This window comes from Diabrotica virgifera, chromosome 4 (genome assembly GCF_917563875.1).
Source record: "Diabrotica virgifera virgifera chromosome 4, PGI_DIABVI_V3a".
In the NCBI taxonomy this organism is placed as follows: Eukaryota; Metazoa; Arthropoda; class Insecta; order Coleoptera; family Chrysomelidae; genus Diabrotica; species Diabrotica virgifera.
Genome location: NC_065446.1, coordinates 19,981,346 through 19,995,175, shown reverse-complemented (window position 1 = coordinate 19,995,175; position 13,830 = coordinate 19,981,346). Strand labels below are relative to the sequence as shown.

Sequence of the window (13,830 nt, the reverse complement as noted above, 5' to 3'; positions counted from 1 at the left end):
GAGTAGATTTTTAGAGGCCCCCACACAATGTTACATACTTACAAAAAGTATTTAAATTTTTTAAATACTGCCATAGCCACCTTTACTTAACAAGCCATGAAGATAAAAAGGCAACATCGCAATTGATGACGTGCGTAGTCCGACTTTCGGACTACCGCTTTTGAAAACACAATTTTAAAGTAGAAATTCTGGTAAAATTTATAGTATTTTTTGAGTCGAACAAGAAAATATTATTAATTAGAAGTTTGTACAAAATAAAATTAAAAGTACTTCCTTGTAAGTAACGTTTATTATACAAAAAAAACCAATAACAAGAATATACATGGGATTAATTTTTTTCGAATGCTAAGAAAACTAATGAGTATTTTTCAAAAATTTAAACGCAGAATGAAAGATTACGTTAGGACCGAGGGCCGAAAGTCCCTGAAAACTTCTATGTTTATTTTAATAAGTTACAGGGGCGAAAAATTAAGAAAATTTAGTGTGATTTTTAGTTTCAAATATGTCATTCAAAAACAACTTTTCATTCATTCTAAGGGACTTTCGGCCCTCGGTAATAAAGTAATCTTTCATTCAGCGTTTAAATTTTTCAAAAATACTTATTAGTTTTCTCAGGATTCGAAAAAATTGCATTTAAAATACACTGAAAATTTTGTTCCTTTCCCTTTAAAGTTTTTCGCACTTATTTAGAAACACCCTGAATTGATAAAGAACAAAAATCTAGTTGTTAAAGCACCTAGCTAACTTTTTTATTATCCAACATAAGCGAATTAATCAAAACAAAACAGAATGTTATTAAGAAAACCAGAGTCTATAGTTGGGTTTTAATATATTATTATTATTATACAAAAAAAACCAATAACAAGAATATGTGTAAAATACTTTATTTTAAATAAATAATATCTTATTTTAAATTATATACAAATATCGCTAGAAATAACTATAACAACAATTTCTCACATGGTTTGATGTGAAGTGTTGGGGTTTATTAGAGTCGATAACTTTCTTTTTTTGTTATTCCCCTTAGCATTACTTTTCTTTTTATACTTTTTTGAAAATTCATCACTTTGATGGCTGCTATTTTTGTTTTTTGTATAATTATTTAAAACAATATTACACATAATTTTTATAATAGCAGAATAAACTTTGAAGGCATTTTCCCCACATTCACACTCAAATTCAAAATTTAAATGAAAGCCTTCATGTTGTAAACTTTTCATTACTAAACATGATAACAGCTTCAGGTGACAATTGTGCTGCAAAAATAATTTTTCAAGATTGGGACTATTTATAGTCCCAATTTCAGGCTATAACATATTAAAAAAATCACTTGAATCGGCCAACAGGTTTAGTAAATATAAGACATCAAAAATGACAAAAAATTTAAGTGGAGGCATTTCTATATGCACGTAAGTTTATATAAAAATATATTATACTATAAAATATATTATATTGAACTAAAATCATCTTAATACATACCTTTTAATACTCTTTATAATTTGGAGCACGAAATATTGTAAAATGTTTGAGTTTTTCTGTAAATACAGTGAATATTATTTAAAAACATTTAAAAATAGGGCTTTTCATCGATTGTCATTTGTTTCAAGCTTCTGTCAATACACGGATTATACGACATATGACAGAAGCTCGAAACAAATGACTGTGAATGAAAAGCCCTATAAATGAGAACTGTCAGAATTAACCGGTCTACGCTTAGATGTTGCCAAGTTTCAACTTCATGGCTTGTAAAGTAAAGGTGGCTATGATACTGCCCTCAGCTCTGATACCAAGTTAAAAATATAAAATGTGCAAAAAGAGTGGATGATTGAGAAAAAAAATTACCCAAAAACTTTCTTAAATTTAATAAAATTTGTGATTTTTTTATTTCTAAACATACATATCACTCTTTATAGTAATAACTTTTCAGTTTCATTTTTAAATACATCTACAAAAAGGTACTATACTGAATTCGCTCTATGTAGATTCACTTTGACACTGACGTTAGTAATTTCTTTTTTGGAAAGTTCAGTTGTCAGAAGTGACTGGAAATTACTACACAACCAACGCACCTACTCATAGCCAATATTATTAATAGTAACAGACATAAAATAACATAAACCTTACGCCAATCAATAATTATTTCTTTACATCATTATAATGTATTGATAACAAATGAGAAAATGTTTATTGTACAAAATAAAAATATTTTGTAGAAATAAACTCCACAAAATTTTATGCGACTAGTAGACACTCCCACTATTTCTAATAATTCTTCTTTTTTTAATGAAAGATTAAGTGGATTTTAGCAGTTAATAGTGTGAGGTAGGAATTTTTGTGTTGTATGTTTCCTATTCCGAATGTGTCAAAGTGAATCTCGGTAGGGCGAATTGAGTTTACATAGGTGTTTAATTCATTCATGCCTTACAATGTCAATTTTTAAAGTAGTTAATACGTTGTTCGGTGTTAATACATACAGCAAAACTTTATTATTTATATGCCCATTTCGCCGATTCAAGTTCATATAGGCAACCCAAATTACACCGCACAAAGTAGTGAGTCAGGATTTAGACATAATATTCTTTTATAAGGATTTTTAGCTGTTTAACACTAATGATGAGATCAGTGTTTCATGATCAAGGAAGAAAGAAAGCAAACTTCACGCCTGTCTATCTGCTGTCAAAATAAGTTCTTTCAATAATACAAAATGTCCAAGAGAGGTATGTTTTGAAATTTTCTAAGATCATCTTAAAAATTATAAATCATCCGAGTATTTTTATTAAAAATAAATATCGTTTAATCCTCACTAAGTATTTTTATATTTAATTCAGACGCTATTTTTTACCTCAGTGTACTTATTAATTGGAATTTTTGATGGAACAGGTTATGTATCTGGTATTGTTTTTCAGGACGTGGTGGTTCCGCGGGAGCGAAGTTTAGGATCTCCCTTGCTCTTCCTGTAGGAGCAGTAATTAATTGTGCAGATAATACAGGTGAGAATTTTTTATGTTAAAATTATAAAATTGTTAAAATCCTACTCGACTCAGGTTTCAAAACTTCTGGCAGTCATTATATTCTTAACTGAGCCTTTTAAATTATTTAAGTAATAACTTAATTGTAAAAACTGGTATTATTTTGTTTGATTCAATTCGCTATACTTTTTCTTGGAATATTGCTTGTCTTACATGTCCATTTCTGATTTCTAGATATTCTTCAATTATTTTAATTTTGTTATTAAGATGGATTTCCTTGCTCTTCATTTACTGTATTACAATCAGATTGCTTATTGTTGAGTTTCAAACAATTTATTAAAAAAGTCTTCAGTGTTATGTTACATTCAATGTGTACATTTATATAGATGTGACTTTTCGTTATAGTTTTAAGGCTTAAGCTAGAAACCTAAGCTCATTCTTGATTTATGGTGGACAGATTTTCAAATGCAATGTTTATAAAATGATTCTGAACTTAAAAATAATTAAAAGAAAGTTGTGTTACGTTTTTTCATAATAGCTAGATGGGATAGTGAGAATTGTCTGTTCAGAAAGGTTCTTTCCTACATAATTTGCCTAAACATTTTCTAATGATTTTCTCCCAGTTGGCCTTTTTTAAACAGTTTTAGAGTCAATAGGCACAATCTGTAGTATTACCTGTTGTTAGTAGTAAGAAAATCAGAACCACGGTGTCAGTGGATTTGTATTAACTGTTTTGGCTATCCCCATAAGGATGTTACCTGTTGATCTCAAATGACTGAGCTTCCGTATTTATGTTGATACATACTTATTCAAATCTGTGGTCATAGAATTATGTTCTGAAAATGTTATGAATAGCTTTCAAGAGACAATGTCTCATAGCCATGGCATTTTGGTAGATATATTTGATTATATTAGAATGTAAAGATGGTCTATTCAGCATTATGTCAATGCTTTTTAACATTCTCTGCTGACTTATGGTAAATGCCTTCTCATATTCCTCTAATATCAATGCCAATGGTCTGGTGTATTTTGTGGACATCTCTATTAGGTAATTTATCACTAGTAAGTGATCATTGGTGGTTTATTCTGGTCAAAATCAAGCTTCTCTAGGACAGGGGTCACCAATTAGCGTACTGCGGTCCGCATCCGGACCGTAAGCTAGTTTTGTGTGGACCGTCAATAAATTCAGAATATACCTAGTGTTTGGTAATTTTGAAAATGTTTGGCAATGAAATTGTGTACTATGTATGGCTCAACTTATATGTGCGAAGCCGCTTTATCAAGAAAAAAATCGGTAGAGATCTCACTTGAAGAGTACAGGGGAAAAACAAGGAATGTCACTTTTTCATGAATTTTGGCTTTTCTCGCCATGTGGTAGCAAAAACTGAGTACTATCGACTAGACTATCGATTCAGAACAATAACCAGAAAGATCAGTCTATATAAATTTTTTAAGAATTTGTATCCAGACGAAGGACCAGGATTGTCTTCACGCCACTGGACAAAAATAAGGAATGTTAGCAGTTTTTTGGTGCATTATTAAATTAATAACTTAATATCTATTAATTATATTAAGATTATAGACCAATAATTGCTAGAATTCTGCTAAGAATATTCTAAGTAGTTTTTAGATAACATAAGAATTAAACCTTTATTGGTGTTTATCTCAATATGTATAAAATGTGACATTCCTTGTTTTTCCCCTGTACTCTTCACTTAACAGATGAATATCTAAACTCCCTAATGAGACTCAGTTGCACTAAACTCACTCCAAACTTCAGACAGGTTGTACATAAAAAGATGTAATTTTTCTCTCTGATAATTTAATTTTGTAAAGAGTTTTCCCCCTTATTAGAGAGTTATTGCCACCGGCAAATAAAGGATCCTTTATTACAGGATACTTTAATAAAGGACAAATACAGGACGGGTCTAAAAGAGTGGTATTGCAAACGCAGTTAAAGAATCTTTTATTTTGACAAATGACATGAAATATTTTTGTAAATATAAAAATAACCTATAAAATTCCATTTGTCGATATAAATTAAAATAAGATAATTGAAGAGTAAAACGTTAAATTTAATTATTTTGTCATTTAAAGATGTTTAGAGAACAACATAATATATCCCATAATACTCATCGTTCAATAATATGGAAGTGCAATAAATTGGAAATACTATTTTAGGAGTTTTTAAATACTTTTGCATTATGGGTATATGTAATGGGGAATTTCTGGAGAATATATTATTAGGGAATAGTGGATATCCATTCCTCAACTACAACTACCGAATGACACCATTCCAGAATTTTCAGACAGAAGTTGTGTTTTTATAATCCATCACAAATCCCTTCAAGAATTGTTATTGAAAGAACATTTGGTATTGTGAAGAGATTTCCCATTTTACCATATGTAATGACATGCAAGTTACCTTTTATTCAAAGAATAATATCAGCTTGTTCAGTTTTACATATTGCAGTAGTACATAATAGAGAAAACGTTGAAATACTGGCAAATGAGTGTGCTGTTGATATTGATATAGAAGCTGTGGCAGTACATTTTCAACCAGGAGCTAATCTAATGCGACTAAATTGTGTGTGTGTTTGTTTAAAATTATTGTTCGACATTTAAAGCTAGCGTTTAAACTAATTTTATTTTTATTGGACTGCAGTTTGTTAATAAATTTATAAATAAATATAAATATTATATTGGTGACTGATTTTAAGTATTTTATGATCATTAGCAGGTTTTAAATAATAAATTTATAAATATATACATACATGCTATTGGCGTTTCGATCTTTTATCCATTATGGCCCTCTCTTTCTTTCTTTTCACCTCTAGATAACTAGTTATCAGGAAGTTTATCTGACAGATTAGATACTAATAGATATCTGACAGAGAAAAACTTCCTGTTAACTAGTTATCCGGAGCTGAAAAGACAGATACTAAGGATACTGTTATATAAACTTCCCAATAATTAGTTATCTGAAAATGAAAAGACCTCTAATCTGTCAGATAAACTTCCCGATATACAAAAAGATAATAGAAGAATTAAGCTTTATGCTGGTTTTTATTAATTTTTTTGGCAATGTTTAAATAAACAAATACTGATGGCACGAAATGGATCACGAACAAGGAGGAATGAAGAAGGAATTGGAGATTGTGTTTACCATTAAACGCATAAAACTGCAGTATCTGGGACACATGATAAATCAGCACTGTTACTTCCTGCTGCAGTACATATTGCAAGGTACAGTCAAAGGTAAGTGAAGACCTGGTAGAGGGAGAATATCAATGAAACTGTTTCGAATCGCAGCTAGCAAGGTTACGATTGCTATACCATATGATTTCCAACATTCGAAACGGATAAACCAAAAGAAGAAGATGGCATGAAAATGAAAGTGTATTAATACTTTTGATTAAAAACTTTATAGATTCTAATCTATAAAAGATTAAATTTTCAAAAATAAATACTTGAACCTGTGTTTTATTTTGTTAACCTGTTGTTATATATCTGTTGAATAGAACTCTTTTGAATCTAGAATTTTAACAAATCCTAACTTTCATTAAAATTTATTGATCTTATATCTTCAATCTCTTATATCTTCAATAAATATTTATTTCTATAGAAAAATGTAAAATATATTGAGTTTAATAAATGAGTTACTGATATTTTAAGTCTGATCATTGTAATTAGTAACAATTTAAAATTATTTACGTAATATTCCTTTTTACAACTTCTTGTAATAACTCAAGCTTCAATAAAATGTTCTTTTCTATATTCGTTTGGGTCAAAACATCAATAATCTATATCTCAGAATATTACTTAGAGTTGTTTTTAATAAATAAAACCCAACATACAACTTTAATAATGAAAGTTTAATCAAATATCAATCCCACAATACATAAATTATCAATCCAAAGAAGCGACAAGATAAATTCAAAATACAAGTGAAGTTAGACCTTTCTTCACATTTTTGACACGTTATGTCAAAATAAAGGAACTTTTATTAAAATAAAGGTGTCCTCTAATTTTCCTTAAATACAGGCGGCCTGTATTTTATTAAAAGACAAAAATAAAAGACGCAATACTGCGCATGCTTATATGTCAAAATAAAGGATCTTTTATTACAGGTCGACTTAAAAGACGTTGGCAATAACTCTCTATTGTTATACTTACTAATCATTAACTTTGAAATTAAGTAAGCTGTAATATAAAATTGTCTGTGCATTTTTTTATATTCATTTCCTCTCTACTATATGTTAAGTAGGAGTACTTTTCAGATGTGCATTTAATTAAAATAATTTTCAGATTTAATAAGTTTGCAACAAACACCTTGCATTGAAACTAATGTAGAAAAGATAACTGTTAATTAGCATTGTGTACTATGATTATTTATTTTAAATTCCTCAGTTTCCTTTCTACAAAATTGAATATGTCTAAAAACTTCATTGAAACTAATGTAGAAAAGATAACATGTTAATTAGCATTGTGTACTATGATTATTTATTTTAAATTCCTGTTTTCTTTCAATTAGCATTGTGTACTATGATTATTTATTTTAAATTTCTCAGTTCCATCCACAAACTTGAAGATGTCTAAAAACTTCATTAGCATTCAAAATATAAATTCCTAATTTTTAAAATATTCTCAGCAGTGGCGGCTCGTGATTTTTTCAATAGGGGAGGCTATACCTAACTGTAAATTATCTAGACAAATTTGCACTAGCAAAAAAAATCTGTCAAAAAAATGTAATTTAAGGCCCCATTTTTTTGACCAATTTTTATTTACATTTTGTAATATCATAATTCATAATTATTTCATAATATATCATTTTAAAAATAGTTAGTATAATTGTAAAAGTGTATTACCAAAGTTTGTGTCGTTTATTTGTTAGCAATTCTATCTCTTTAAGTAGATATGCATATCAAAATAAATACAGATTTGAAGTTTTGCAGTCCATACAGGTTGAAGGTTTACATTGTTTAAGATACTCAACTGAATTTTTTAATTCTAAAAGCGGCTTACTCTGCGAATGCATAAACACAGTAAAATACTGATATTTTGCTTTGCATTACAGATATCGGAAAAAGTTATTTAAACAAGTTGTTCCAAATATTATTCTAATCACACATACCAAATTTCATCACAAAATTCGCACTTTTAGTTTTTTCGTTATTTGTAGTGAAGATCCTAAAATCTGCAGAGGAGGCTGCTGGCCGAATAATCTCACTTGCCCAATCACCGGGCAGCGTGTACGTTAAGCGATGTGCAGCTCTAAGGAGACTGGGTCTCCTTAAACCATCCTTAAACGCTGCTGAGCTACGCGGAGCATTAGCAAGTGAGATTTTCCGGCCAGCAGCCTCCTGCGATTTTAAGATCCTGACTACAAATAATGAAAAAACTGAAAATGCGAATTTTGTGCTGAAATTTGGTATGTGGGGTTAGAGTATTATTTGGAACAGCTTGTTCAAATAACTTTTTGCGATATCTCTAATGCGAAGCAAAATAGCAAAGTAAACAAAACAGTGTAGCGTGTGTAAAAAATTTATGGGGAGGCTAAGCCTCCCTTGCCTCCTCTGACCAGCCGCCACTGATTCTCAGTAACAATTTACAATACTGCTGTTTTCAAAATATACTGATTATAGCAGTGTTCGTGCTGTACAACTCGAATGTATTCAGAGTAAGTTCGGGATTAGTTTCCAATGCGCAGGCGTCAACGTAAACTTATCCTGGACATGCTCAGGATTTTTCGCTCCGCAAACAATTTTCGGATTCGTAATGTTATGACGGGTTGCATACATTAAGGTTAGAGAAGGTAGCCTTTTGTTGTCCCTTTCTTATTTCGAAATCAATGTCAAAAAAAATGCAAATGCAACAAACTTGTATGTCAACAAAGAGAAAGAGAATAACAGCAACCAGCAAAGGATTAACTTTCTATTCAATAATCCAATGCCTTTCTTAGAAGTTAGCAATTTGATTAGGGTCTTTCTTTATTATTTCGACAATATAATGTGGTATTTCCATGCCGAAATCCGGCTTGCATTTTTGTAGAGAGTAAAAGATTGTTGATATTTAGATATAAAAATTACCTTTAACTTCCTGGGGGTTGAACATCATCTGAAGGAAGGAATAATTTAGTAAAGCAATCATTTCCAATTTTGATATGTATGTATTAAATTTGATAGGCTGTGGCATTGTGTTGTGGTTTATTACACCACAAAAATAATGAAATATAACAAGACACAAGAAATAGTTTCAGAATAAGTTTGATGTGTTGTTTATGTTTCATTATATTCAATAAGAGACTAATTTAACTCATAAATTAAACTGAAAAATAAACCACAAGAATATGTAGGTACTTATAAGCTCATCTAGATAGAAGAAATTAAGTAAAAACAGAGTACAATTTATTGTAATACATACTACCCTATGGGCCATTCCACGAACATGCCTGTTTTGGATTACTTCGACAACGAATAATTTTACTGTGCAACATAAGAAGTACGAAAGTAAGTGGCGCTAATAATTATTCCAATAAACGACAATGTAATTTTCAATTTACTTTCGTTCTTCTTATTTTGCACAGTAAAACATTCGTTGTCGAAGTAATCCAAAACAAGCATATGCTCGTGGAATAGGGTATAATAGATAATTATCGAATATCGAATGAAAATAATACTAGAAAAAGGTACCTACTTATTTATAAACGTACGAAATGGAAAACATTGACAAAAACAACTAAAAAAGCTTTAATATAAAAAATATTAAAATTTGTTTGAAGAATATTTAAATGATACAACACTTTACATAATTTTAAAACTTTAAAAACCAGAATCTACATCTACAAGTTGTTTAACAGAACAATATTTTAGGTTAAGAATTGGAGAATGTCAAGAAATTCTTCCCAAATATTTTGTGCACCTGTGTGAACCTAAAATCCGAAACAAAATCCTCGAACGTCGAGAGGCTATTCCGGACACATTCAGGATCTTTTTTCTGTACTGCGCGAACACCGAATTAAAAATCCGGAGGGTGTTCAGAGGGAAAGATTCGACCTCCGAGATTTTGTAATGCACAGGCGTTCTCCCTCTGGGTAGTTCGGCAGCAAAAGTGTTAAATGTATAAATTAGTCGTTTATTGTTGAAAGGGGGTAAGCGCCATTTTCTACCTTTCGAGTTATAGTAAAAAAACCCTACTCTTATTCTATATCTGCGTTATTTTGTGTTAAATGCAGATTGACAGTATAAACTATATCCATGCAGTGCATCAGTGCTTGCTTCCTTTCAACACCAAATGATGCAGATATAGAAAGAGAGAAGGGTTTTTACTATAACTCGAAAAGTACAAAATGGCGCTTACCTCTTTGGTTGTACATTACAACATAAGGCATATTTTTCAAAATTTTGAAAAAAGTACATATTAAACAAGGAATTTGTTTATTAAACAGTAGACATTCTAAAATTCGCAAACCTAACAAAAAATGATTTAACACGTTAATCGCCATGACACCCGACATTTGGGTTTCAGATACTGTGGTCGTATACGCCCCGACACCCATAGGGCAACCTTCACTACTAGCGTTAACATCAAAGCCCACAACCCAACCGCAGTGCTTCGAAACGCATTTATCTATATGAAAGTTTTTACAGAAGGGCCTGGCAGGCAATACTAGTGAATGAGCTCGGCACTTTTATGTGTTTACTATGATTAAAAATTTTTCAAAAAAGTTTATAAGGATTTATGAAAAAATATTTTTATTTTAATTAAATAATAAAAAGTTTTTATTAATTATACAGAACAATGGTGAACATAAAAAAAACATAACAAACAATAAAACTTATTACATGCATCACATGAAAATTTAGATTCTGGTCCTTTCTTCTGAGCGGTTTATCTGCCTTTTTACCGCTAATTTTCGCGTAACATTACATTTTCGATGATCTTTTGAAGCAACTGCATGTGAAATATGCTTTCTGTTATAATTTTCCGGCACTTTCCGGACATCTACTTCATCGATTTGTAACATACTTAAAGCAATGCTCTGTCTAAAATCCGTTATTGATATTTTGGCATTTGTCGCCGTTTTGTATATTACAAAAAGGGGAAGAATATGATTTCAACTGATCGGATAGATCTATGAATGACTTAATAATAAAATTATAGTCAACTATAAGAGATGGATTTTCTAAGTCTGTTCCTCTTCTTGTATATTTAGTGTTTGTGTCAGTACGAATAGTGCTTAGACAAAGAATATCACGTTTATCCTGCCATTTTAAAACACCTACCCCTGTATTACTTTCCTTTGCGTAAATGTGTCCTTTATTTCATTTTTGGGCCTCTACAATACTCTACATCCTTTGGATTGTTTTTTCTACTTTTCCTTAAAGTACCGACAAGTTTCAACGAATGGATTGTAAACTAAATAAAACATCTGCAATTTTAGCACACGCAGACTTGTTAAAAAAAATGACAACCGATATTCGGGTTTCACGGCGCTCGGTCGTCAGGGGATCTGAAACCCATAAGTAGGGTGTCATTTTCAAAATACATTTTTAGAGAATTTTTTTAACCTAGCACTTTATAACAGACAGTACATCATATCCAGTGTAAAAACTTAATGATTTACTAGAAAAACTAAGTTGGGCCTGGGGGTGGGATATTTTTCGCTTCATTTGGGCGATTAACGTGTTAATATTGTGTGTGAGCTGTATGGTTGGGAAGTTAAAGTTAGTGCAACACCTTATGAACCTTGAAAATAGGTATACTGCCCTCCTAAGCCAAAATGTAACTCATTTTGCGATATTTGCGTAAAAGGTTGTGTAATAGGGTGTTTATATCAATACACATCAAATTTACTAAGCGAAACAGATGTATCTCACATGAAACCGCTTTAACAACGCGAGTTACGTCTGTTTCGCTTAGTAAATTTGAAGCGTATCGCTAACACCCCATTACACAACCTTTTACGCAAATATGGCAAAATGAGTTGCGTCATTTTATAACTGAAAAAAAGAAATCCTAAAAACTATTGACAATTTTTTGAAGTATCCAGGAAATAATCAGAAAACTATGATAAAATAAAAGTGTAATTTAGTAAATACCATTAAATTCCAAAAAGGGTTTTACAATTTTTTTTCTTTTTCAGGAGCAAAGAACTTATATGTTATCGCTGTACAAGGTATTGGTGGACGACTTAACCGTCTGCCAGCTGCAGGATCTGGTGACATGATTGTAGCCACAGTCAAAAAGGGTAAACCAGAACTCAGGAAAAAAGTCATGCCTGCAGTAGTTATCAGGCAGCGGAAACCATTTAGAAGGAAGGATGGTGTCTTCATTTACTTTGAAGATAATGCTGGGGTTATAGTCAATAACAAAGGTGAAATGAAAGGATCAGCCATCACTGGTCCAGTTGCAAAAGAATGTGCAGATTTATGGCCCAGAATTGCATCAAATGCAAGCAGTATTGCTTGATGTGTATATGTTTAAGAAAAATAAAATAGGATATTGTTCTTAATTTTGTTTTATTTAAAATACATTTTTTATAGAACCTATGTAAGTTTACAATTTATTCATGAAATAATGTAAAAAATGACACAAGAGCAATTTTTTGTTTTCAGCTTTTCATTTTTTAATTCATCTGTACTAAATAATTGTATTTTTTTTGTGAATAATCCTTCATTTTCACTTAAATTAGTGATGAATCCATGATATATAGAATTATATGAGAGACTGCTATTGAAAAACTTTAGGAAAGAAGTTTGAAAAGAAGCAACTGCAATCAATGGCAAGAAATTTTTATACACATCTCTACGATCCACATTATACAGTAGTCTCTATAACGAACACTGTTATTACGAGGTTTTGCTTATAACGAGGTACACTAGATGTCACATGAAATTCATATTGAACTGTAACACCTCTAACGAGGAAAAATGAAATCATAGAATATGTATATTTACCTGTTTTAGCGGTGTAATGGCTATAAATAAATACCCCAACTTAGTGTATATAGAAATCCTAACCATCTGTGTAGTTATCGAGGATAGTGCTATAATAAAATCCACCGCCTATAATAAACTTTTCCCTGTTCTGTTTATCGACCGATATTGAATATTTTAAGAAAATTTACAATTTATGATGGCGAAGCCTTATTGTTGAGGAAACAATATTTAGCATCTCATTGCTCTGAATGGCTTCACTGAAAACTATATATATTGATATGTATGCACAATATTATTGTTTTATATAACGAGGTAATTAGTCCGCCATTTCAGTTGTCGTTTTAGAGGGAGTCTAACTGTAATACCAAAGAATATAAATATACTCTCCTAGAAGAAGAGTTTGAATGGAACAGATGGTCATGTTTATTTGTCCCTAAAAAATACTGTAGTCATTGTCAGGCCACATGCACAAAATCCTATGCTGAAACGTTACAGGGCAGTACCCTTCTAGATTATTTGATAATATGTATGTACCTGGGAGTGAAGCAAAGATATAAAACCATGCAGCAAAAAGAACAATAAAACAAGATGTTAATCCGATTCTATCTAAGATAAAAGTAATAAAATATTAGGTATATGAATTATAAAATTTACGATGAATGGGACGAAAAAGTTCATTTTCAGTTTAGAAAATAAAGAATTTGACAAAACCATAACAGAACACTAATGGTTACCAAAAAACAAACCGGGAAGTTACTCATCAGTCATCTCAAAAATAAAGAAAGGTAAAGCAGCTGGATCGGATGGGGAAGTGTGGACAGCGTTAGGAGGTATACAGAGAGAAGTTGGTTTGTTTAGTAGAATTATGGAAGTGGGACAATTGCCAGACGAATAGAAAAGCAGTACAACAATGCACAATA

The 13,830-nt window shown here is 30.9% G+C and overlaps 1 protein-coding gene across 1 annotated transcript; it reads left to right on the top strand.

Annotated features, from left to right (window-relative positions):
* The first annotated feature begins 2,570 nt into the window (after positions 1–2,570).
* On the top strand, positions 2,571–12,483 carry LOC126882935 (60S ribosomal protein L23). The gene is made up of 3 exons (XM_050648012.1): positions 2,571–2,717; positions 2,907–2,990; positions 12,115–12,483. Exons 1-3 carry the CDS (start codon positions 2,705–2,707, stop codon positions 12,438–12,440), a joined length of 423 nt encoding a protein of 140 aa, XP_050503969.1. The 5' UTR covers positions 2,571–2,704; the 3' UTR covers positions 12,441–12,483.
* Positions 12,484–13,830: the final 1,347 nt, after the last annotated feature.